The sequence below is a fragment of the Furipterus horrens genome, unplaced genomic scaffold (assembly GCF_987537825.1).
Source record: "Furipterus horrens unplaced genomic scaffold, mFurHor1.1.pri manual_scaffold_12, whole genome shotgun sequence".
Classification (NCBI taxonomy): domain Eukaryota; kingdom Metazoa; phylum Chordata; class Mammalia; order Chiroptera; family Furipteridae; genus Furipterus; species Furipterus horrens.
This window is the reverse complement of record NW_028327182.1, coordinates 438,097-464,463: the sequence shown is the minus strand read 5'-3', so window position 1 is coordinate 464,463 and position 26,367 is coordinate 438,097. Positions and strand designations below refer to the sequence as shown.

The 26,367-nt window shown below is 52.8% G+C and overlaps 1 protein-coding gene across 1 annotated transcript in view; it reads left to right on the top strand.

Annotated features, from left to right (window-relative positions):
• The first annotated feature begins 240 nt into the window (after positions 1–240).
• Positions 241–26,367, top strand: part of CECR2 (CECR2 histone acetyl-lysine reader) — a 78,164-nt gene continuing 52,037 nt past the window's right edge. The window contains exon 1 of the mRNA XM_090258369.1: positions 241–400. Coding sequence (XP_090114495.1) covers positions 275–400 — 126 coding nt within the window. The 5' untranslated portion in view covers positions 241–274. The remainder of the gene's footprint in view (positions 401–26,367) is intronic.

The window sequence follows — 26,367 nt, the reverse complement described above, 5'->3', positions numbered from 1 at the left end:
GGCTGGGGGCGGCCGCCGCGGGATGGGGCGCGGGCGCGGAGCCCGCGGGCAGCCGGAGCCGCGGCCGCTTTAGGGACTCGGGCGAGCCGCCGCCCCCTGCGCCCGCCCTCAGCTCATGCTCACGCCGCGCGGCGGCGGCAGCGGGAGGAGCCGCCGCCCGCGCCCCCGCCCCCGCCCGCGGAGCTGAGGCGGGAGTCCGGCGGGCAGCGTGGGGCCGCGAGGCGCGCGTCGAGCTCGGGGCCGGCGCTCCGGCCGCCCGCGCCGCGGCCGGGAGATGTGCCCGGAGGAGAGCGGCGCGGCCGGGCTGGGCGAGCTCCGCTCCTGGTGGGAGGTCCCGGCCATCGCGCACTTCTGCTCCCTCTTTCGCACGGCGTTCCGCCTGCCCGACTTCGAGATCGAGGTGAGCGGCCGCGCGCGGCGCCCGTTTCCGCGCGGGAGGGAGCGGCGCCCGGCGGAGGGCTCGGCGCGGGCGGGCGGGGCGCAGCGGCCGGGGCTGGAGTCGGGCTCCAGGCGGGGGCGGGCGGCCGAGCGCGTTTTTGTGGGGCTGGGACGGCCGCGCTCCCCGGGCTCCGGGGGCTCCCTCTCGGGGCGGCGGGAACGGGGCGCCAGCTGCCGGCGGGACGGGGCAGCGGGCGGGGCCGCGGGGCCGGGCGACGCGCGTCCCCACGTCTGCGGGCGCGCCGGGCTGAGTCGCGGCCGCGGCGCCGCGGAGGGAAAGTTTAGGGCTCCGTTATTTGTGAGCGGCGCCTCTCCGCGCGGAACGGACGGCCCCCCTCGGGGACCGGCGGGGCCTGGGGGTCGGCTTCGCCGCGACGACCGCGGCGGGCGGGCGCGCGGCGGCTCCGGCCTGGCCGCTGGCTTTGTGAGCGCGGCGCTCCGCCCGGGGCTCCTCTGGTGGCGGGAGAGAGGGGGGCGGAAGGGACCCGGTCGCCCGGGTCAGCGGCCAGCCAGTCGGCATCCGCGTCGCCTTTTCTTGGTACTTTGGGAGCGGAGCGAAGTAGTTGATTGGCCGGCTCGTTGCCTCGCGCGGCCGCGCGGCGCGGTTTGCGGGGTCACTCGGCAGCTCGGGTCCCCGCACAAAGGTGGACGCCCGCCGGGGCCGGGGCTGCCCGGTGTCCCGCGCCGAGTCCGCCCGCGGAGCCCTCCGAGCGGGAACCGCCCGCCCGCAGCCGCGACTCGTGGCCGCGGCCTCCCCGCCCCCACCCGCCGCAGCCTCTGCCATTTTCGGGCTGATTTTAATCCGTTTATCCCTCGGAGGTGCGGTGCCGCCCCTTTATTTTCCGCTTCTGTGCTGGTGCGGAGAGAGCAGCCGCTTCTCCCGGGGACGGAGCGCGGACCTGGCTCCCGCCGCCGCGGGAACGGAACGGGGGAATAAAAGGTCCCGGGGCTGCGGCGGGAGGAGGGGTGCAGGCGGGTCCGGGCGCCGCCTCCGGGGCCCGAGTGCCCCCCGGCCGCCGCGGTGGGGTGAGGTCGCCGGCCGCCTCTGGGTGGGGACTCGCTCGGGTGTTTGGGGGGCGCCCTAGTGTTTGTTTCCAGCGTGAACGTGACGGGGAAAAGCACGCTTTTCGCCGAAGGTTTGGCTGGGACGGCCGTTTCCGCCGCCTGAGGCGGAGCAGCGGGGCCGCGGCGGCGGCGGGTCGGGGACAGGGCGGCGGAGGCCCCGCCATCGCGCTGGGCGCCGGGGTTTCCTTCAGGCGGTTGGAGTCCTGGCCAGTGGCCGTCCCGCGCCCAAGATGGTGGCCGTGTGTTCGGAAAGTTTCCGCCGCACTCGCGTTGGGGGTCTGGGGGCCCGGGGACTCGCGCATCGTCCTCCAGGGGGATGATAGCGCCGAGGGGACCCTGAAGCGGGGACGGGCCCACGCTGCGCGGCGTGGGAGAGCGCGTCTCCCAGGACGCGCACCGTCCCATCTTGTGGGTGGAAAGGTCGCGGTAGCTGGCCCGGCCTGGGTACGAGCTCGGGGCCGCCCTCTGGCTGCGTGAAGCAGGGAGAGTCTCGGCCAGTGGGGACCCCGCAGGGAGCGGGAGCTGCGGGGGGCGGTCCGGTGTGTGTGGGCCCGAGTGGGAAGTGCGTCCCTGTCCCTGGCGGGCGGCGTGTCTGCGGCCTGAAATGCAGCCGCAGGGATGGATGAGTGGGCTCCGTCCCGTCTTGATTCCTGTTCACACCTGTCCCACTTCTCAGGTAAGGGGCGTTTTGAAATGCGTGATGTAAAATTCGACTTAAAAGTTTTCAGCTATCACAAAATAAAATTCAAAATTTCATTTTTAGGCTTTAACAGATTTGACTGTTGACACTGCAGAACGCACGCCAACTATCAGTTTCGCGTCTCTTAAGTGAATAAGTTACTCTCGTTTTGTTCAGGTGATTTTTTCACCTAACAGTTTATATCCTGCGGTCCGAGAAGCCACGGCCTGGTCGGCGTCTGTGATGCAGCGGGAGACCCTCCTTGTAGACCAGCCGCAGGCCCCGGAAGGCAGGGCAGCCTTAGCCTCAGGTAGAAAAGGGGAGCAGCCACCCCGCGGAAGATGGGTGTCGGCTTCCCGAGGAAGCCAGTTCTCACCAGTGGGAAAGCTCCTTCCACTCGGGGCCGCCGAGCTGGGCCCACGGACTCACAGGAGAGTCAGGAGGCGGGATCCGCAGGGACCGGCTTCCGTCTGAGCTGAAGCGCGTTCCAGAGGGAAGGCGGGGAGGGTTCATGCCGCAGTCCTGCGGGAGTCGGACCCGGAGCGTGGCTATTGTTTTCGTACGGAAGAAAAAACTCTGGTCATAACCCTTGAAAGTACAGGATTTCCTCGGGAGAGTCAAAAGACTTCGTTCTTGTTTGGGGGCGTGTTCGGGGCCTCGGGTGTTGCTGCCCAGCCCCCAAACCGGGCTTCTGTGATCGTCGGACCAAAAATATGTGAATGTGTAGCTAGTGCTTTAAGTTCAAAATTTCCAATTTTAAAAATAATACATAAGCATTATATAAAACTTGAAAATTAAAGCAAAACACAGGTAAGAGAATTAAAGTCACTCATAATCCCACCACTCTGAGATAAAAGCTGTTAACTGTTAACATTGGATCCCACCTCTCAGGGATAAAAGCTATTAATTGTTAACAAATTTAGAGATTACCAAGTGCTCTGGCAGCGAGTGTGTGTCCTGGATGGGCTGCTCCTTTTGTTTTCCAGATGAGGCTGTCGAGGTATCATCGCCAGACAACAGCGGATTAATGACGCTGTGTTCAGGAGTTGTTACTGATCTCTCCAAAGATTTACTACTGATTTTTCTTCTCCTAGCCGAGTTATTTTTACCATGAGCATAGTGTGTTACTGGACCAAAGTAGGGGAGGTAGAATCATTTTATGTAACCTGGTCTGGACTGAAATCATGATCGGGGTATGGTGGGGAGCAGAAATTCCATCGCAGACTTTTCGGGCACATTGCCTTTAGAGAAGAGACTGTGGCGCCTCTCAGTGACTGTTTGAAAGGTCACGTAAAGGTGTCCGCATGGGGAGTTCAGGACGCATGGGGAGTTCAGGACGGCAGCACAGTGGGGACGATCTGACGGTCCTGTGAGTATCCAGCCTCTGGGTGCTGGCACCTTTGCTGTTGTGTGTCCTTCCTGGTTGCGGTTGTCTGTGGTTGTAGCCCTCACCTGATTGGTATGGTGACCAGGTTCCTGAGTCCTCCTCTTGGTGTTGCCTTGGATCCAACCTCTTCGTTAGGAGCACCACAGCATGAATTATTATGCATTAAAATAAGGAATAAAAATGGCTGAGGGGGCTCGTTAGACAGCTGGCATATCAGTGGTTCCTGCGCCTGGGGCCTGTGTAGGGGCTGTGGGAGTCTGTCGTGTTCACGTGTGCACTTTGCTGGCGGAGCGGGACGACCACTGGCTCAGAGTCTGAGAGCACCACGGGGAGGCCTTGAATAGGGCCATCGGAAGCCTCCTTTCACGTAAGGTGCGCTGCACTAGGAGCTAGGAATCTTGGAACTTTTTTTTTTTAAGTATATTTTATTGATTATGTTGTTACAGTTGTCCCAATTTCTTTTTCCTTTTCTCCCCTCTGTCTAACACCCCCCTTTCCTCCAGCTACCCCACCCCCCTTAGTTCATGTCCATGGGTCGTGCGTGTAAGTCCCTGGGCTTCACCCTTTCCTATATTATTCTTAACTTCCCCTTGTCTATTTTGTACCAACCAATCATGCTTCTTAGTCCCTGCACCTTTTCCCCATTTCTCCCCCTCTCCTTCCCAGCTGATAATCCTGCAAATGATCCCCATAGCTGTGATTCTGTTCCTGTTCTGGTTGTTTGCTTAGTTTGTCTTGTTTTTATTTTTGTAGGTTTTGTTGTTGATAGTTGTGAGTTTGTTGTCATTTTAATGTTCATAGTTTTGATCTTTTTATGAAATAAGTCCCTTTGACATTTCATATAATAAATGATTTGGTGATGATGAACTCCTTAGGCTTTACCTTGTCTAGGAGGCACTTCATCTGCCCTTCCATTCTGAGTGATAGCTTTGCTGGGTAGAGGAATCTTGGTTGTAGGTCCTTGCCTTTCATCCTATTGAATACTTCTTGCCAGTCCCTTTTTGCCACAAAGGTTCTTTGGAGAAATCAGCTGATATTCTTATGGGAACCCCTTTGTAGGTAAACTTTCTTCTTTCCTCTTGCTGATTTTAAGATTCTCTTTATCTTTAACTGTTGTCATTTGAATTATGATGTGTCTTGGTGTGGTCCTCCTTGGGTCTAGCTTGTTTGGGACTCTGTGCTTCCTGGCCTTGTATGTCTATTTCCTTTTTTTCAATTCTCGTTTTTTCATTCTGTACTGGCTGTTTATTTCTTCTTTATGTTCCAAGTCGTTGATTTGAACCCTGGTTTTCTTTCTTTTACCATTGGTTTCATGTGGATTTTCCTTTGTTTCACTTAGTATGACCTTCACTACTTCCTTTATGCGTTTGCCATACGCAAGCATATCTATAGCATCTTTATTACCAGTGTTTTGAGCTCTGCATCTGTTAGGTTGGCTGTCTCCTTGTCACTTAGTTATTCCACTGGAACCTTGACCCGTTCCCTCTTTTGGGCCATACTTCTCTGTCTCCTCATCTTGACAGGCTCCTGTGTTTGCCTCTGTGTCTTAGGTAGAGCTGTCGCACCTGTCTGGATGAGTATTTCCTCTTTATATCTTTGTTGGACTATTCATGCAGCTTGATTTTGTGGAATTCCTGTCTCTAGTGTTGAGGTAGTTGTATTCCTTCTTAGTTGTGGAGGCCTCCATCTTGGCCGAAGGAGGAATCTTGAACTCTTAACTCTGATTGTACCGCTAACCATCTCCCACGACGACCTGGGGTGGGTCAGCACAGCGCAGTGATGAATGACACTCGTTAGTAGCACTTTGTACATTTTCCAAATGCTGCCTCAGTTTACCCTTAGTCCTTCTTAACAATCACTGTGATCCAGGAGTTACCCTCAGTTCACAGATGAGCAGATGGAGAGTTCAGAGGCTGAGCTGCGTGGATGTCAACTTTCACATGGACCTCTGCTGTTGCTACTGGCAAACACTGTTTCTTTCTTTCTTTCTTCTTTCCTCCCTCCCTCCCTCCCTCCCTCCCTTCTTTCTTTCTTATCCTCATTCAAGGACATTTTTTTTCCCATTGCTTTTAAGAAAGGAATGGGGAGAGGGAGACATCGATGGGTTGCCTCCCGTAGCGCCCGGACCGCTCCCTAGGCCTGTGCCCTGAACAGGAATCAAACCGCAGTGGCTGGTTACAGGGCACTGCAGCCGACAGAGCCACCAGCCAGTGTCCTCCCGCTGTTGCTGCTTCAGTTTCTCTGATTTGTAGAGTGAGGGGCTAGACAGGGTTCCACAGTCCAGATCTACAGGTCTTCAGATCTTAGTAATTGGGGTACAGAAGATGGTTTTAAAACTTCCGCTTAATTAAGTATAGAAGGGCAAGTTTGTGATTTCATTTGTTTCTTTCAGCTAATATTTATTGAGCATCTATTATGTTCTAGGTGCAGTATAGTAGGTGCTGAAGGTACAGGTGTGCATGTAACAGGAGTACTTGCCGCTCTAGCGGAAGGAGACAGGCAGTAATTGAATTGTGTAGCACGATAGGGACATGCTCAGCCTCTGAGGAGGGGAGCCCAGGAACAGGCAGCGCCTCGGAGAGGGCAGGTCGCTCTCCGTGCTGGCTGAAACCCTGCAGGGGAGAGAGTTCTGTAGGGTGCAGCTCCCTAGAGTGAGTACGGAGCCCTTCCCGGTCACACCACCGTCTTGAAAGGGAAGTTGCCGCCTTCTGTTGCTGCTTTCTCACAGGTTCTGCTGCCGTGGGGAGCTTCCCAGGGGCAGTGGGAGCCTCTGCCACCGTAGAAGGGCGGTTTTCTCTCATCTCCGAAGGACGGCGGGCTGGCTTCGGGACAGAAGCCCAGCTCGGTCTCATGTAACGTCCTGGAGTGTGGCCAGGAGAGCCTAAAATACACCTTGGCTGCACTCAGCGTGACCAGCTGGCTGCCCTTTGGCCAGGAGAGACGCAGTGCTGGCGCTCGTGGTGTGGAGCAGCGAGAATGAGGAGCACCCGCAGATGCTGGGAGCCCCTGGTGCCAAAGCCGGTTTAGGGGAAAACTCCATGCGGACAGGCCTGCGCGGCTTCCAGCCACAGGGCCTTAGTGAGTGCGGGTCCCCTCCGCCATCGGTGGAGTCGTGATGTTTGGCGCGTCCTGTCTGCTTTCTGATGCCTCATTTATGAGACGGGGGTTTTAAACTGCATGATCCTGGGTCATCCCTGAGACCGAGTGCGGTGGTTCTGGGGGTTGCCAGCTCACACAGCTCCCTTAGCCGGCTCGGAAGGTGTCCGCCTGCTGCTGGTCAGGGTCTGGGCCTCATGCGTGGAGGCTGTACCGGCTGGGGCCGCAGAGCACAGACTGCAGGGCCGCGCCCAGGGTTTGTGAGTTTCCTTCTGCGCAGCTCTTGCCTGCAGATGCGCTTCGAAAGGAGCCTGCGGCTCGAAGGTGGAGTCTCCCCTCTCCAAGAGCTTCACTCTGAGCTAAGACTTCGGGGTGTGCAGAACCTGGGGGGTGGAGGCCTTGAATTATGTCCCCTTCACTTTCGTGTTTTAGGGGGGGCGTGACGCACACTTAGAACCTGGAGTGAAACCCAGGAGAGCGCCTGGCGGTGCTCCGCCTGTCCTGTGACACCTTCAGAGGTGTGTGTCGCCCCGCGGTGCGCTGTTCAGGGGCTGCTGCCCTCGGATGCTTTCGTTCTCCCTCCTTTGCGTTAGCCTCTGACAGACCCATGTATTTATCCTGGAAAGCTTGGAAGGTCTTTTTCCCCAGTAGTTCTTACGGTTGAGGTAGGACTTGCTGGACGTTGGAGCGCAGGGGTCTGTGGGTCTCTTTAGTGCTCCGGCTTTCTCAGCCTCGGCGCGGCTGGCGTTCTGGGCCAGATGAATCTGCTGTGGGGCTGCCCGACGCATCTTAAGATACTCAGCAGCGTCCCTGGCCGCCACCCCCTAGCTAGCAGCAGCCTCAGGCACCACAAACAACGCCTCCAGACATTGCCGAATATCGGGGGTGGGGTGGGGGTGGGGGCGACACTGTCCTGCTCGGGAATCTCCTTGAGGGGGAGTAGGGGAGACTCAGGCGTTGTTATTGTGTGGACCGGACCACTGTAGGTGTGCGAAGTAGAGGACTTTCTCCTTCTCATAGCAATTCTTCTCCCCAGATGCAAACTTGTAACATTTTCCTTAATAGAAATTGAAAGCAATTAAAGTTGCTCCCAGACGTGTGTGTCATTAGCAATTGTACATATCAGAAACTTGGGAAACATGTCACTTATTTCTTTCTTGCAGAAGGAGAGTGGCTGGGGACCGTGGGGAGGAGCGTGTGAGCTGGCTTCCTCCGTGGGGCCTGGGGGCCGGAGCCCAGGGCGCGGCTGCTCTGGCAGAGCTCTGAGCATTGTGCCGGGTGACTGTGGCGGGGTCAGTCCTGAGCGGGTCAGAAGTTCAGGGAGACCTCCGCTGGCCGAGTGCGCCTGTCCTTGTGTGCACCTTGGGGACGTGGGCCCGTACCCAGTTACAGAGAGTCCTTATTCCATCAGATTTTCAGTTAGAACACACCACGCATGGAACCTTCCTTGGTGTCGCGCTTGGTATGTTTAATGATTTCACCCATTGGATCTTCTCCTTACCGTGGCAGATGTTTATGGATTCAATACAGTTTCACTTTGGGTTGGAGAAAAAGCGTATAGTGGTGATGCCGTGGGGAGCAGCAGTGCGCCGTGCCGGGGAGGGAATACCGGACAGCTTCAGCGTCCTTTATGTGCAGCTTCGAAAGGTGTCTTTTACAGAAGGTGTCCATTTCAAAGGACATCTCTGCCATCTTGGGGTGCCTGCTCCCCGCTGGGCCCCATGTTCCTCTCCCACGCATTCCTGTGCCGCCCTCCCGCGTCTCGGGGCCGGTGGGGGCTTGGTGGAGGAGGGGCCGAGGCTCTGGCCTGCTTCAGGACACAGATCCCCGAGTTCGTATAGAGGGAGGCTGGTCTCTTTTGAGGCCACAGGACACTTTGTTCCCTGGGAGGGCGGACGTGACTGCGCTGTTGTGCATTGTGTTCCACACACCCATTTCCAGTGCAACACGGCTCAGGTGAGCCTCTCCGGGAGACAGTGTGTCATCGTCCTGGGGACAGGCCTGACCTCGAGGGGCTGCCGGATGGATGTCTGGCTGGTGAGGTGGCGCCGGCTCCTGTGTGCATCCCGCCGCGATGGGCAGCTCTCGGCTTCGGTTCTGCAGCCCCGGCTCCGGAGGAGCTTTGTTGGGCCTAATTTTTCCCTGGGGTGGGTTTGCTGGAGTAATTGCCCGACTTAGCAATATGTCACTGAGGCATGTGGCCACCGGAATCAACCGCGTCAGTGGCTGTCACAGCAGACTGTGTGCCACCTCCTCTGCCCCTCCCCCACCGCCAAAAACAAGTGAAAATAGAGGAAGTAATAGGGTCGTGATTACACTAACCACTTCATGTTTTTGACGTTGAACTTTAAAATCACCTCCGATTAATAATTCCGGAGAACAGAAAGTTCTTCAGACGGAAACGAGGCGAAGCAGCCGCTGCGAGAGCGGGTTTTCTCCTGACCGGTCCTTTAATGAACCCCTTTCCCTGCTGGCCATTGTTTCAGGGACAATGGACCTGCGGACAGTTGATTTGCTTGACAGAAAATGTGCTAAATTAACAGGTCGGCTTCTTTAGCAGACCCCCCCCCCCCCCTTCCATTGTGTCTCTTCTGTCTCCCTGAAAGCTTGTGTTTGCAGAATCTTTCAGATGCGGGAGACAGTCTTTGGGATCAGTGTCCTGGAGTTCTTTGTTCACGGGACACTGGTACGTGGGGAGGGGGGAGTAGGGTGGTTTATTTAATTTTGAAACTTTTAGATTACTTTATTTAAAAGTGAAAAAGATTGAATCGCAGCTGACATTCAATATGGTGCTCGTTTCGGGTGTGCAGCACAGGGGTTGGACTTTTCTGTTACTTGCAAAGTGGCCCCCAACACTGTGCACGGTGCGCACAGGAGATGGTTGACTGTTCCCTGTGCTGTTGTCCCTGCTCTGCGACTGTTCTGTGACGGCCAGCCTGCACGGGTCAGTCCCCTCGCCCTTTCCACCCAGCCCCCACCCCTCCCATCTGGCGACCACGAGTTCTCTGTATCTGTGAGTTTGTTTCTGTTCTTTGTTTGCTTATTCTGTGCATTAGACTCCACATACCAGTGAAATCACATGGCTTTCGTCTTTCTCTCTTGTTTTACTTTAATTCCCTCTAGGTCCATCCGTGCTGTCACTAAGATGTCATTCTTTTTCATGACCAAGTAGTATTCTTTTGTGCATGTGCACCAGTTCTTACTTCCAGATCGTCTGTCGACACACACTTAGGTTGCCTCCATGTCTTGGCTGTTAACACATGAAATGTCCTTTGTCCCCTGTTACTGTCTTTTAAAAAAATGATTTTATTCATTGCCTCTCACATGTCCCCAGCTGGGGACCTGGCCCACAACCCAGGCCTGTGCCCTGACCGGGAATCAAACCGGCGCCCCTTTGGTTCGCAGGGCGGCGCTCAGTCCACTGGGCCACACACCAGCCTGGGCTGTAATGTATTCTTTATTTCAATTACTGTATTCTCCATTTCTGATTGGTTCTTTTTTATGTTTCTGTCTCCGTTCTTATGTTGCCTGCCTGTCTGTTAAGGCTCTCACTGAGGTCACCGAGCACCCTGGTAACCAGTAGCTGCTGGCGTGTTTGCCTCCGTTCTGCTTAGTTCTTCTGGGGTTTTGTTCTGTTCTTCTGTTTGGGACGCGCCACTCTCTCCCTGTTTTGCTGCCTCCCAGTGTTTGCTTCTGTGTATAAGGGTGACCTGCTACATTCGCAGCGTCCTGTGGGGCCGAGGGGTGTATTTTCTCTCTCTCTGGTCACCTGGGCTGGGTGCTTCAGGGGTGTCTTCTGTGAAGCCGTGTGCACCCTCCTGCACGCTCGTGGGTGGGCTGCACCCTCAGCTGACTGGCTGGAGGGACGCGTGGGGACTACGGAGGAGAAGCTGTTGCTGGGGGCTGACCCCGCAGAGTGGGTCTCTGGGGCCGTCCTGGGGGCTGCTGTGTCCACCCTCGGGCATGTCGTTTGTGGAGCTGGCTGGTCTGAGGCTGGCCGCCGGGCACGGGCTCCAGGGGCTTCCTGGTCAGAGGCGGCCATGCTGGCGGGGCGCTGGGCGAGGCTGGGCCTGTTCAGGGTGTGTGGGCCCGGGAGTGATTGTACACAAACTTAGTAACTTTTTCATGTTTTTCCTGAAACCCTTTTCTCATTTTTAGTTGTGTGAAGCCGTTCCCCCGTCCCCCGAAAGGGTGTTGGACGTGGACGGGAGCGTGGTGCCTGATGTCAGGGTGCCTACACCCCTCACATCCGGAGGCGGAGCCCATCTTCATCACCACTGAGGGTGCTTGGATTTGTCTGTTTCAATCCTCACCTGAGGATATATTTATTGATTTGAGAGAGAGATCAATGTGAGAGAAACATCGATAGGTTGCCTGCTGATGCTTCCCGACCTGGGATTGAACTACAGCTGTTGGGTGTGCAGCCACGCGGCCAAGGCTGTACCTGGGTTTTTGTGATATGCACTCCTTAAAGTGATACTGGAGCCCCGACCAGTGTGGCTCCGTTGGTTGGAGCATCGTCCCGCAAAGGGAAAGGTCGCTGGTTTGCTTCTCAGTCCGGGCACAGGCCTGGGTTGCGGGTTCAGTCCCTGGTTCGGGGCGGGTGCAAGAGGCAACGGATCCATGTTTGGCTCTCACATCAATGTTTCTCTTCCTCTCCCTGCCCTCTCTCTAAAAATAAATAAACAAACTCGTGAAATTAGGAAGAAGAAGAAAATCTCAAATCCCAGTCAGTCTGTCTTCTGTTACTATTACTGTCAAGGTTGCAGAGGTACGTGAAGGATTGCTGTTCTCCCACAGCCCTGGGAAGTAGAGGCTTTTGTTTTCGGTTGGTTTTTAAAGGGGGAGTGGGTGGCGATGATAGTGTGAAACCCATGTTCTGGCCAAGCGAGTGGTGGAGGATGTGATTGCCGTGGGAGGTCAGAGGCCGGCGCGGACGTGTGTGAAGTGCATCCTGGACCAGGCAGCCTGGGAGGCTCAAGCTAAAGGTGTCAGAATAGTCAGCGAGATTCAAGCGTCCTCAGCAGTTAGAAGGCTGACGCACAGTGACATCGAGAGGTGGTAGGCGGAGCGTTGGGGCCCACGGATGCCTGGCTCAGTGTCATTATTGTTATTCAGACATTGAAGACAGAATGACAATGTTTTAGACCAGGAGGGACCTGGGCACCGGATGCTTCAGGCTGAATCTGGTGTTGGCAGCTGTGCTCGAAGGGTCTGCTGTAACTGTCGGAGCGGAGCGGGTGTGCAGCGCTCACGTCAGTGGTGACAGGGAAGGACGTTCGTCCCTGGTGTTACTTCAGAATAGGTTGACACAGGTGGCCCCAGCAGTGAGCGTATGAAGCAGGCCGCATCGGTTAAGGATGTCTTTGGCTGCAAGTAATGGACGGAGTGCTGGCTAACAGTGGCTGAAAGACGCGGGGTCTGGAGGCAGGTGGCTCCTGGCAGGGCTGGCAGCTCGTGACTGGTGCTGGTCAGCACTCGGCCACGCGTGGCTCACAGTTGCGAACAGATCTGACTGAGGCAGAGAAGCCCAGGAGACGTGCGGTGGAGACCATCCCGGGCGAGGAAAGGGGCGGGAGCGAAAGCTTGGGAGGACGGTGGAGAAGAAAAAACACACTTTTTCACGAATAATACGGAACTATTTTAATGAAAAGAAATCCCAGTTCCTACGTGGTTTAACACTTCAGGGTTGCTATGGAAAGGTCAATTGGAGGACACCCCCCCTCCGTTTTTTTGAAATTGAAAAACCAGCCTGCTGAATACTTGATCTTGGCAAGCTCTTCCTTCCCCCTCTGACTGTTGGGGTGGGGTTACCCCACCCTGACAGGGTCCGATGTCCAGCGTTTTAGCATCCTGTTTAGTAAAATGAAAAGGAAAACCCAGACACAGCAATGCACCCTTTTTTCATTAGAATTTTAGACTCACTCTTGCTTAACTTGATTATTTGGAGTAGTTCAGTTTTTAGTTTGTCACTGTTACGCATTTAATGACCTGTAAGACTTAATGGGACTCTGATCCTTTTGTACTGAGGATTTATGGACAAAAATATAGTCAGGTGTTGATGGTACGTGTTCTGCCTAATTACAGGTTCCCAGTGCCTGGGGATATTACGGTTCAGCAGAAGGGCCGTTTCTCTTTGTTCCTTCGGCTCCCTTGGCTCTGCAGAGGTGTTGGGAGGTTGTCCGGCAGCGCTCCTGGCCCCTCACTCCTTCCCTCCTCCCCGGTCAGGTGAACTTGTGCCCTGGCTGGTCATCTGCCACACCTTGCAGAAAAAGACGAGCTGGGTTGATCAAAGTCCTGTTCTGGGGAGTGTGACCGAGGACAGACGGGATTGTCAGTTATCCTGGAGGAGAAGCCAGGAGGTAGTCCCCGTGAGACCAGCCAGGAGCCTGCCTGCGAGGGAGCAGGCCGGGGCCAGTCTTGGGGACGCGGGAGGCTTCGCAGTCCCAGGGCACGTCCTGCAGGCTCCCCATGTCTGAGGCAGCTTCCTCCAGAGCCCAACCCTTGCCGATTTTTTGTGCACGTATTAAATGCTTCACAAACATAAGGAGGATTGTATTTCAGCTACTCTTCTGCATCCTGTTTTATTCTGTTAATATTATGTGACACGGAATGCCTTCTCAGCACATACATTATGACCTTGAATAGCTGCAGACAATTGTGATTGAGTTAACCATTCTTCTGTGGGTTCTTACGGTTATTTTTAGTTGTTTACTGTCATAACAGCCGTGGACAGAAGATGTTTTTCCCCCAGATGGGATTAGTGTTTTTAATCGGTAGATTTCTGTTATTTTTGAAGCCTTAAGTTTTTTTCGTAGTCATTTTTTATCTTCTATTAAGTGATAAAAGCTGCTGTGCATTTGGTGCTTCTCAGCTGAGCTGTAATTGACATCCCAGGCATTCTCCTTAGCATCCACCTCTACACTTAATTACAGTTTTTTTCTTGTGATGAGAACTTTTAAGATCTATTTTGTTAGTGACTTTTATACAACGCCACGCTATCCATTACATCCCTAGGACTTATTTTATAACTGGGATGTGGCTTTAGACCCCCCTCATCAGTGTGCCACTTAGCATAAGGCTCTCAGGGTCCATCCGTGCTGATGCGGATGGACCGATTTCCTTTTCTATGACTGAGCAACATTCCACTGTAGACACGTCACGTTTTCTTTTATCCATTTATCCGTCGGTGGCACCTGGTTGCTTCTGTGTCTTGGCTGTTGTAATTGCTGCAGTGAACATGAGGATGCAGATATTTTTGTCAAGACACTGCTTTCATTTTCTTCAGATAAATACCCAGGCAGATCCATTTTTAATTTTTTGAGGACCCCCCACCACTGCTTCCCACAGCAGCTGCCCCGGTCTGCATTCCCACCACCAGCAGGTCACGGGGGCCCCCTTCCTCCACATCCTCGCCAGCGCTTGTTGTTTGTGGGTTTGATGGTGCTATTCTGACTGGTGTGAGGTGGCACCTCATGGGGGTTTAATCTTTTCCCTGATGAGTGACGTTGAGCACCTTTTCATGCACCTGTTGGCCATGTGTGTGTCTTGTTTGAAAAAATACCTGTTCAGATACTCAGCCCATTGTTGAATCAGATGGTTTGGGTGGTACTTATCCTTTCCCTTCTTCCAGGAAACGCGGGTCCCCTCCGTCCCCTCCATCCAGGAGGCCCAGCGATGGGCCCATGTTGCCTGGCCAGCGGGCAGCAGGGCCTGGGGGCTCCGCCTGAGGAAGCCGCCCCCCGGAGTTGGTGGGAAGGAGCTGAAGGGTCCGGAGGTGGACCAGGGCAGGTGCTGAGGGGCCTTGGTGGTGCGGCTGTGGTCCTGAGTCGGAAAACGGTGTTTCAGAAGGGAGAGAAGTTGAACTTTTCCTCCTAACTGTTTAAATGATGTGCAAAATGTGTCAAAATCTTTAAAAATAAAAAATATTTTAAAGTGTCCAGCCAGTGTTGCAGCAGAGTGGGACAGTGACAGAGGTAATTAGTAATTAAAAGATAATGTGAAGCTTTCAGTACAGAGGGTTCTGGGCCCCTTCGCCCGGGTTCTCCATGTGCTTTATTGTCTGTCTCGCCTCCTCGCCCACCGTGTCCCTCCGTGGGCCCGTCTTTCTTGTCCCTACACTTTCCGCAAGGCTCAGACACGATACCCCTTCACTCCTAAACGTTGCCATGTGTTTACGCCTTAAAAACAGGCAGTCTTTACACAGTCTTTACAGTCACCGAAATCGGAGAGTTAATGCTGGGTAAGATCTGCAATCGAATAATGGTATTCGAGTGTTGCCAGCTGACCCCCTGGTAGGGTTGTCTCTAATTTCGATAGGATTTCTATGGTGGTATTTTAGAAATTATTTCTGTGGTTCAGGCTTTCCGTCTGGGATCACGCACCATTTGCATTTAGCTTTGGGGCCCCCAGAGTGGTCTCCCCCTCTACTTCTGGTTGGATTCAGGGTCTCCTTTTGGCATGATGCTGAAGCAGCGGCGAGGGTCCTGCGTGCGCCCTTTCAGGCGGGCTCACCGGTGCGACCTCGCGTGGCGTCAGGTGGTGTCTGCATGGCTGCAGTGGGCGGGCCTGGTTCTCATCCAGGGTTGACCCATTCCTCGTCTTAATAAGTGATTCTTTGCCTTAGTTAGTTATTACATCATAGTTGCTTGTTATTTTCAAATTTCATTATTCCTTTTGCATTTATAAGTTGGCATACATAGTTTTTATTTGTAGATTTTAAGTGTATGATTCAAAACTTTTTAGTATCTGATAAGAATATAACTATAAAAGTGTTTTGTTTTCTCGGAAATTTGCTTAAGTGCATTATGACAGTATTTACAAAGTAAAATCATCTTTTAAAGCTTTAGATATTTTGTCATTTTACTTTAAAAAATTTCAAAACTACCATTAGATTTATTACTTGTTAACATTTCACCACATTAGCTTTGTTTTCTTTTTCTCTGAATTGTTCAAAACCAAGTTGGCAATGTGGGGGTATCTTTTCCCCAACATACGTTTGGCGTGCGTTTCCTATGAACAGGGACCTTCTCCCAGATGACCACAATAGCATGCTCACAGTTAGTAAAGTGAAATTAATACTAACTTTAATAACATCCGACTGGTCCCCACAGTGACTTCTTACTCATCGATGGATGCAAGAGCGGGGGAAGCGGGGGTTTGTTCTGCTCACTGCTGCATCACTGGCTGTGTCTCGTGTGTGCCCTGACGGGTGGCCCCGTGGCCTCGGCTTTCAGATCTGCCCCTTTCCCTTGGCAGGAGACGTTCGCGATTCATACACGTTGTTGCACGTGTCAGCCCGTTATTCCTTCCTGTTGCTCAGTGATGTTCTGTGGTCAGGACAGACTCTTCCCAGGGGGAGACCGTTTGCGTCTTTTTCCAGCCAGGAGTCAGGTCACCGCAGCACTCCCTTCCCGGTGTCTGTGTGGGTGCTGAGGGGACCGAGCCCTGTGGTGGGTGGGTGTGAACAGTCCTCGTTTCTGGTCTTCCCACAGCCGTGTGTGAGTTCAGCTCTGTGTCCAGACTTTGGACTGCCCTGTGTTTTGTTTCTGTGTTTTTTCAAAAAAGCTTTTATTTATTTTTAGAGAGAGGGGAAGGGAGGGAGGAAGAGAGGAGGAGAAACATCAGGGTGTGGTTGCCTCTCGCACGCCCCCAACGGGGGACCTGGCCTGCAACCCAGGCAGCTGCCCTGACTGGGAATCGAACCTGCGACCCTTTGGTTTGCAGGCCGGTGCTCAATCCACTGAAGCGTACAGGTCAGGGCTTGTGTTTGTTTTCCAAAGCTGTCCTAATAGATATGTATTGGTATCTCATTGTGATTTAAATTTATATTTGCTTAATGACTAATACTGAAGCTGGGTTTTCTTGAGTTTTGAGAGTTCTTCATGTATTTGCAGTAAGTTCTTTATCAGATACATATCGTACTTAGCAAATGTTTTCTACCAGTTTGAGGGTTGTTTTTCATTTTCTTAACAGTGTCTCTTGAAAAACAGAAACTTTAAATATGCAAAGTCCAGTTTATCTAGTTTTTCGTTTTTGGGTCATGTTTTTGGTATTTGATTAAGAAATCTTTGCCCTGGCTGGTGAGACTCAGTGGAGTGAGCACTGGCCTGCGAACTGAAAGGTCACCAGTTCGATTCCAGTCAGGGCACAGGCCTGGGTTGTGGGCCAGGTGCCCGGTTGGGGGCGTGTGAGAGGCAGCCACACACTGAAATTTCTCTCCTTCTCCTTCCCTTTCCCTCTCTCTAAAATATAAATACAATCTTAAAACGAAGAAAAATATTTACCTAATGTAAGATTGAAATGATTTTCTGTGTTTTCTTTTAGAAGTTTTATATTTGCTTTTGAAATGTTACTGGTAGTGTGTGAGAAATTTTTATTCTTCATTTAATCTTTGGGAAGATTTGCACGGAACTGTTTTATGTGGGGTGGTCTGTACTAACTCTTAGAGGCAAAGTGGTGGCTTCCGTGTTTTCCAGCTCGATTCTGGAGCAGAGAAGCATTCCATGTTGGAAAAAGACAAATTTTCCTTTTAGGTTGATGAAGGGATTTTCCTCTGAAGTCAGTCGCTGCTGCAAAAGCACCGACGTTAATGTGTGTGTTTTACATCCGTTGACTCCGGGATTCCAACTGGAATTCCCTGGTGAAAATAGAGTAGATTATTTAAGTAGTTGTTTATGTCGGTTACAGTCTTGCCGAATGTGTCGCCATTGGGGGAACGTGACGTGTGTGAGTGCCACGGATTCCTTCCCGGACCTGCTCTGAACCTGCAGTTGGTGCGGACTGCAGCGAGGAGAGCGCTCGGCGAGGAAGATGCGATGATTCCTCAGCTTGAGGCCTCAGCGCGGGGTGGTGCTCGGGGGTCAGCCTCCGACCCGCGACGCAGGCCGAAAAGCTGTGCGGAGGGACCGGCCCGAGGCTCCCTGGCCAGTCAGGGGCAGAACCCGGTGAAAGGAGGAGTTCTTGTGTCTGCCCCGTGGTTTCTGCGCTGACTTCTTGCAGCCTTGGAGCACTGCTGCTCAAGCACGTTCTGAAAGAGAAGCCGCAGCTCGAGGCAGGACAGGCGGCAGGAAGCAGAGGCCCTGCCACCCTCCGGCCCCGGTGCCCTCAGAGAGAGAGGAGCCAGGGGGGGCCGCCTCTGCGTCTCTGTGGGGACACCTCACCCAAAGCTGTTTGGGATCTGCCTGCTCGGGGTCAGAACGTCTGTACGGCGGAGAGGGGGGACCTGTAAGGCCGTGGCTTGGGTGTTGCACAGACGAGTCACTCGATCATACGAACTTGTTTTTTACTTTTTGTTTTGAGGGAATTCATACCCACAGAACATGGGAAGAGTGGTGCAGTGAACAGCCACATAGTCTTCACGTAGAGTCAACAGTATTACCTTACCACATTTCTCTCTCTCTGGCTGTGTATGAGGGGGGCCCCAAACACCCAGAATTCATTTGTAAAAAATTGTGTATTTGTTTTTACATGTTTAAACTTCAGCCACCTTCAAAGTGCTCTCCATTCAATGCACGACACCTGTTGAGACTTCTTCCACGGCTCAGAACAGCTTTTGAACTCGCTTATTTTGATGCCTTTTAGTGCTTCTGCTGTTTTTTGTTTCACCTCTTCCACATCAGCAACACATCTCCCTTCGAGGACTTTTTCATCTGGGGAAATGAAAAAACTTTGCTAGGGGTGAGATCAGGTAAATAAGGAGGGTTGGCCCGGGGGTCATGCCATTTATGGTCAAAAACTGCTGAACACTCAGTGCAGTGTGAGCAGGTGCGCTCTGAAATCACCCGTCGTGAAGTGGGTAGGTGGATAGTTTTCAAAAAAATTTTTTTTTCCACTGAAGCCGAACGCAGCCTCTCACAACAACGCCAGCTGGTGCCCTGATCCAGATGGGTTCCTAGAACACTCACTTAGTGGGGGAAGCCCTGCCCTCCAGAAGGTTATTCTGGGTTTTTGGGTTCTCCCCCTCGTATACATGTGTTTATGTGTAATATGCACTTGTATGTAAATACAAATATTCACTTTTTTGTCCTGCGCACATCATATTTCACTTCTAAATACTTCAGCACACATTGCCTAAGGACAAAATAAAAATAGGAGCATGTTCTCCTATACAACCACAACACCATTGGTACTTCCAAGGAAAAATGTTCAGTTTCATAATATTATTTAATAAGAGAGTTTCATAATATCCAATACGAATTTCATAGTACCCAATAATATTTTATAATACTGTTTGAGGCCAGGCCGGGCAGCTCAGAGGGTTAGAGCATCGTCCCCATATGCCCAGTTTGCAGGTTCGATCCCCAGCCAGGGCACATGCAAGGCTCAGCCAGTGATGTATCAGTCAGCGGAACGACAAACTGGCGTTTCTGTCTTTCCCCACTCCCTTCCTCTGTCTCTCTAAAAATCAAGAAATAAGTATTAAAAAAAAACAAAACCTAATATTCAAGTCCCCCCTCATCACAAAAATATCTTCGTCATTGTCGTTGGTCAAGGATCTGATAAGGTTTCATACTTTGCACTTTGATGTTATTTAATTTCTTTTTATCCCCTTGACTCTTTGCTACTTAGAACCCTTTGAAGAGTCTGGGCCCTTTGTCTTAGAGAATATTCCATGTTTTGGGTTTTGGATTTTTTTTTCTGTTTCCTTAAGATTAGATTCAAGTTAAACGTTTCCAGTAAGACTTCCATTGAGTGCTTCCTCTTTCTCATTGAAGCCTCATAACTGCACTTTTGCTGCAAGTGAGGCTTATTTGGTTTAGGAAATTTATTTTTTTAATTGAGCGATGCTGGTAGGTTTCTTTTCTTCATCACGTCCCCCCGAGAGGGTGGCTCTGTAGCCGTCTGTCTTCTGTCTGTGGTTTTGCTTTCCACGGCTCCAGTGGCCCTCTGTCCCACAATACTGTGTGGAAATTTCCAGAAGCAAACCATTCGTGACTGGTGAGTCACCTGCACTCGTGAACCGTGTGGTGAGATCTCGCAGCGCCTGCTCTGTCTGGCCTTTGTCCAGTGGTGGGTCCGTTCTGCAGCCGGCTAGGTCACCACGGGGCCTTGGTGTCACTGCGCCGAGCTCGGGTGACCTCGATGTTATCAATGGCCTCGAGGGCAGGACTGGCCACACGATGCTGGTGGCTGGGACAGGCCAGGGAGGGGCCCTCAGGAGCCCCTTTCAGTGGAACGGTGGGGAGAGGACAAAACTCGATGGCCGGGGCTGCTGAATCTGTAGCACCGATGCATCCTCTAGGTGTGAACTTGGGAAGAAGGAAAAAGCAGTGGGCACTAGGTTTGCTGCGGCGCCTCAGACTGCCGAAGCCAGGGCCGCGGTGCGTGGGTGCGTGGCACAGGCGCTGCCTGTGTGGGTGGAAAACCTCAACAGGACACCGTCCTGGTCGACCCGGTTGTGCCTGGCAGCACCGAGCCTGTGCGGCCACGGTGACGTAACGTCTGTTACAGCTTGTTGTGGGAATGTTTTATTTTTATTATTGGTCGTCGCTCATCTACTGCGCCTAAGGTATAAATGAGGCTTTCTCACAGGTGAGTGAATACAGGAGAAAAGAGCTCGCGCGAGCCCTCACGTAACAGTGTGGCGGGGTCTGCGGCTCTGATTCCACCAAATGACACACTGTTGGAGGGCCGCGCGGTATCGGGTTTGTGCTGTCTGCGGGCGGGGGGGGGGCGTCTGGACACGTGTCCCCCGCAGATGAGGGGGGACTGGAATGGGAGGCGAGAAGATGTGGCCGCGGCCCAGAGTTTGGGAGAGGGAGGAGAAGTTGTGCGGGAGAGGTGTTGATGGGCGTGTGAGACAGACCACCGCGGAGGAGATCGCTCAGCCTATGGGGTTCCTTGGGGACGGTCTTGCAGCTTGACCGAGCCGAGCTGGAAGGCTGGGTCCCAAGCAGCAGGGGGCCGGGAGAGAGACGAGGTCACCTGGTGGCCTGTGCGGAGACGTGGGGTGGGGGGCAGGAGGGGAGGCGATGTCAGCGGGGAGGGGACGGTTAGCTCAGGCGACAGTTAACTTGGATTTTATCCTGAAGGCTGGGGTTTCCAGACTGACTGTCAAACTGAACCGCTTTCTGTGACGGAGATTTTACGTATAAAACACATAAAAGTGAAGCGCTGTTTGAAAATTGCCGTAGAAGCTGTTAGAGTTTGAGTAGCGGAGAGGGATGTGATTGCATGGTTAATTTTTAAAAATTATTTAGTCTTTATTTACTTGTAGAGAGCGGGGAAGGGGGGGTAAAAAGGAGGGAGAGAGACATTGATGGGTTCTCTCTCACGCGGCCTCAAACGCCCACAGCCTGGGACCCGGCCGGGAATGGGACCTGCGACCTTCCGGTTTGCGGGACGTCACCCGGCCCGCTGAGCCCCGGCAGCCAGGGCTCGACGTGGTCGTTAGACATCTGGGAGGTCATCTGTGTGCAGTGGGTGTTTGTGGAGCCAATGGATGACATCCTGGCCGAGCAGGAAGGCCCCGTCCCCGCAGAGGGAGTGGAGTGGGACCTGGAGGGCAGCGCAGCACTCCTCAGCCTCGCTGAGCGGTGACGGCCTGACCCGGAGAAAGGGCGCGAGGCCAGTGGGAGGTGGGTGTGAGCCGCGAGGCGGAGGGGCCCACGGGTCACACGTGGGGTCCCTCAGGGCCGCGTGTCTCCACCAGAGTCCTGGGGCTGCGGAGGAGTCCCTGGTTTTAGAGGCTGGAAGACGGGACAGGTGGCAGGTGGCTGCTGCGGCCGTGAGAGTTCACCTCGTCCTGGGACTTTTCTGTGGTTGGAATCCCCTCTCAGTGTTATGTAGGAATAGGAACTAGTTTTTGTAGTATTTTAACCTACCCTGAAAATGTAGTCACACGGCCTCGTGTGCCCCAAGGGAAGACAATACAGTACAGAGGGTCCCTCTGTCGTGGTTCACTTGTTGTGGCCTCACAGTATCGTGGGATGTTTTAAAATGTTATAGTTAATTATTTGTCATGGATTTTTCGCTGTACCACGGGGTTTTGCGGTGCTGTATACGTGTGATGTGAGGGAATTCCCTCATTTATTGCGGATATTACGTTCTAGAACCCCCCCACCCCCCCGCGATAGGTGAACATCCACGAAGTAGGAACCTTACATTTATTTTAGTGTTTATATATATTTTAAGGCTTTATAAACCCTTCCCACACTCTTATAAACTGTTCCCAGTCCCTCATTAACCTTTTCCCACTCCTTTATTAACCTTTTCCACGTTGTTATTAACACTACCTATGTTCTTAAACATATTCTGCACTCTTAAACCTACATAACTTTAACAACATACGTATACGGTACCGCAAAATCCCGCGGTATAGTGAGAAATCGCGATGAATAATTAAATATAATATTTTAAAATTCTGCAATACACTGAGGCCCTGATAAGTCAACTGCGATACAGAGAGGGACGCCTGTGCTGTTTAAGAGCCAGGCTGGGCCCGCTGCTCCCACAGCGAAAGCGTGCCGAGCGCGCGTTGCGTTTCACGGGCTGCCTCGCGGCTTTGATACCCAGAATTAAATTCCCTAAAACATGCCAGAGGCCCGAATGGTGACAACTGGAAAGTTGCGCTTAAATTAGCCATTGATTGTCACCAAACATTCAGTGAGCGCATTAATGTGTGCGTTCTCTTGTTTGGTTTACAAACACCGCTCTCAGGAGGGAGCGAGGCTTAGGGAGAGGCAGGGCCGAGCGGGGAGGTCTGAGGAGCGCAGGGGCCTGGACCCCGTGCTCAGACCCCCGCCCAGCCCCGGCGGCAGGCTCAGACACTGCGCTGGCCAGCTGCGCGGGGCGGCCACACAGAGGCCCGGCCCCGGCGCCAGCTTCCCCAGCGGCTGTCTGTGGTTCTCCATCCCACGTCTTCTGCTGGGAAGAGGCTTCCGAGGGGCGCTCAGGGTCAGGGGTGATGGGCACAGCGCGTACGAGTGTGTGTTCCGTGAGGGTCGAAGTTAGTGTGATTTTACTGCAGTAAGTGCATTGTATATAGTTTTACTCCTGAATTTTCACCGTTTGAATTTAAAGGAATATTTGTCTAGAAATCTGTCCTCGCTTACTGCCCTGTGTAGAACTTCCCGGAAAACGCCGAGGACAGTGTCCACACGGACGCCCTCGCTGTCACTCCCAGGAGCGCATTCAGACCCCTTCCTGAACTCACGGGCTCCTCAGGTGTGTGCTGCTTAGTTCTGCGTATTTGGAAAGTTTTCGGAGAGCTCACTGTTCATTTTTATAATTTCATTTTGTTCAGATAAGGTGCTTTCTATGACTTGGGTCCTTTTAAATTTATTGAGACCTGTTTTATGGCCCAGAGTGTGGTCTCTTGCTAAATGGTTTTTGTGCACGTGAAAAGAATGTGTATTCTGCTGTTGTTGGCTGTGGAGGGTTTTACAAATGTCTCAATTCTGGAACTTTAAAAAAGTCTTCTGTACAGGATGGGGTGAAACAGGAAGTGGAGTTGTCTCCCTTTCCCCGGATTCCCTGCGTGGATTCCCGGCGTGCGTCCTTGGAGATCCCGGCAGCTCTCCCTTTCGCTTCCAGCCGTGTCCTGATGGGAGGGGAGCTCTGCGCTGGAAGAAGGTTTCATTAGTGCCCGGGCAGCCACGGAGATCACCCGATTGGCTGCTTCACAATTAAATGAAGTTGCTTGTAATGCATTGAGCCTTCACAGAACTAATTAAAATAACCCTTTCCTGCCCAGTATGCCTGGGCATTCTCCTGTGGAAACGGAGACGTCTGAAGTCCACGCAAACTGCTGAGATGAAGCAGCAGAGGTGTCGGGTTCAAGGGCAGGGCCCGATGTAGGAAGCGTGTCAGGCCCGAATAAAACCAGCAGAGACGCGGGTTCAGAAGCCAGTCCTTAAACCACTGCGTGCTCCTTTGTTAACGGGGTTCTTGGGGTCCTGAAGGGACAGCTTCATACCAGCTGCTCTTCTGATGGGAATTTGCGACGACCCCTCTTTGTAGCTGGTTTTCCTGGCCTGGAGGAGATGCCGTGTGGAAGCAGGTCCGTGCACGGCAGCCTGTGGGGCCGAGGGGGGCACACGGGGCTGCCGGGGGGTCCAGGGTGATGCCCCGAGAGTGTGGGTGGGGCTTCAGAATTGGACAAGACCCTGCATAGGCGACCGACCACAGGACAGCTTCACGCCGCAGACGGGCTGGCTGAGGACGAGGACAGACAGGAAAGTGGGTGCTGCTGCACCGTGGTTTGCGCCTCGGACGGCCTGGCAGTGTCTGCAGACGCTTTTGGACGCCACAGCTGGGGCAGGGCAGGGGCAGGGGCAGGGGGGCTACTAGTATCCACAGGGTGGAGACCAGGGATGTTGCCCAATATCCTACAAGGCATAGGGCAGCCCCCAGAACCAGAAAACCATCTTGCCCAAAATGTCAGTACTCTCGAGATTAAGAAGCTTTGGTCTAAACGGACTTCCCTTGAGTCCTTCCCTTCCCCTTCTCCCCCTCCCCTCCCTCTCCCTTCCCTCCCCTTTCTCTTCGCCTGGGGACATTCTTTTCTCTCATTGTTTTAGGGAGAGAGGAAGGGGGAGAGAAAAGAGCATTAATTGGTTCCCTCCCAGATGCGCCCAACCGAGGGATCAAACCCAGAACCTTTCAGTTACGGGGCTCGGCTCCAACCAACTGAGCCACCCCGGCCGGCGCTGTCTTGAGTTTTGATTAGAACACTGATCTCCAAAACTACTTCAGTGAGTTATATAATCTTGTCATCAGCTGTTGGTAATCACCTGTAAATGATTATTATTTATTTTTTCAAGTTCATTTAAAAATGGAGGTAAAATTTACCTAACAATGATTAACCATTTTAAAATAAATAAATACAATCTAAATTAAAAAAATAAACTGGGGAAACTATTTTAAAGGTACAATTTAATGGCATTTACTGAATTCACTGTGTTATGCAACTATTATTTAGGTAGTTCCAAGACATTTGTATCACCCCAAAAGGAAGCCTGGACCCCTGAAGGGTGCTCTCCACTCTCTGCTTCTAGCCCCTGACAGCCCCTGGCCTGCTTCCTGTCTCCATGGGTTCTGAACTCTCGTCATGGTGGTCTTTTTTTTTTTTTTTTTTTTTTTTTTGATGCTTCAGAAAGAACACTTGAGAGAGTTCCCTTCCCTTCTCGGGTACCCTGTTCTTCCTCCCACCTTGTGACTCACGTCACTCAGTTTCCTCTTTATTTGGGGACAGCTGTCAGAGCAGCCAGATGCCAGCGTTCTTTAAAGCCGGACATTCTAGGCCACGTTTTGTTTGCTCAGAATTTTTGCTGGACGTCTGTGACATAATTTAAAATTCTGAACTAATTTGTTTTTCATCCAGAATGCTTCTGAACCATCTTCCCAGATACTGGATTAAGTGTCCTTGGGTTGGTGTGCTTGGGATTGGAAACTAACTTTGTTTCAGCTCAAATAAAGTGGCTCGGGGTGAAGATGTCTCCCAAGTTTAAATTCACTCCATTACTACGCGGGTATATTTAGGGTTACCTAATTTAGCATGCAGTGTGTATTGCGTTGTAATAAAAAAAAAACAGAAACAAGTATATTCCTGTGTTCTCATCCTGGTTTAAAACCCCCCAATGGCTTCTTGCATTTAGAATAAATTGTGAATTTATTACCATGCTTAGTGGGGGTCCCCACAACGCCTTCCTGCTCCCACGGCCTGGCCATGTGCCATTGGCTTCCGAGCTCACGCTCTGGCCCTGCCAGCTTTTCTCCTCCTCATAAAGGCTCTGAGCTCCTTAGGGCCCAGGACCAGCTGCTTCCTCTGTCTGAAAGGCCTGGGACCAGGCCCTATTCCTGCTGCCACGTCTCGGCTCAGATGTCACTGCACTGAGGCCTTCCGGCTTGCCCTGTTGTCTGCGGCTTGTTCTGGAAATTTATAAGGGAGTGGCGGGTGTAGTACGGTGAGCTCCCACCGCCGGGTTTCAGCCGTCGTTACGGTCCTGCTGTTCACAGTCACCCGCAGTCGCCCAGCTCCTCTTGTTTTCTGGTTATTGCTTGTAATCACACCCACTGAGTGTGCTGCCAGTTCATCAGGCAGGGTTTTTGTCTCTCCTTTTCATCCTTTAAAAAAAAAGTCCTTACCTGAGGATATGCTTACTGATTTTGAGAGAGAGAGGGAAGGAGCGGGAGAGAGAGAAGAAACATCAGTTGGTCGCTTCGTGGTGCGCACCCTGACGGGGATCGAACCCACAGCCCTTTGCTGTCAGCATGACGCCCCAGCCTGCTGAGCCTCCGCCAGGGTGTGTTCCCTCTTGAATCCCCAGTCCCTGGACGTGCCCGTGTGCGTAGCAGGTGCTCAGTACGTGTTTACCGGATGAGTGAGTGAGTGAGTGAGTGAGTGAGATAAGCTTCCTAGAAGCAGGGGCTGTGCTTGTGCACATTTGTTTTCGTAACTGTGCCTAGTACTCAGCAGACACTCAGTGAGTGTTCAGTCTGATATTTTTTATTTTCCCAGCTCGCCGCTCCTCTCTGCCAACAACAGATTTGTGTACGTAATCGCCCGCCTCAGGACTCCTCTAGGGAAAGGAGGAGGTATACTTCTCTTTCATTTACTGATCACTCCGCCTGTCTAAGAACAGGCTTCTTACTGGTCGGTGGTTTCCCCCCTTTTCCCACTTGGTTTTCATCTTGTTGGCTGCTTGTGGTAATTCCTGACACATTCCAGACGCCCACCTTTCCCTTCCCTTTCCCTGAT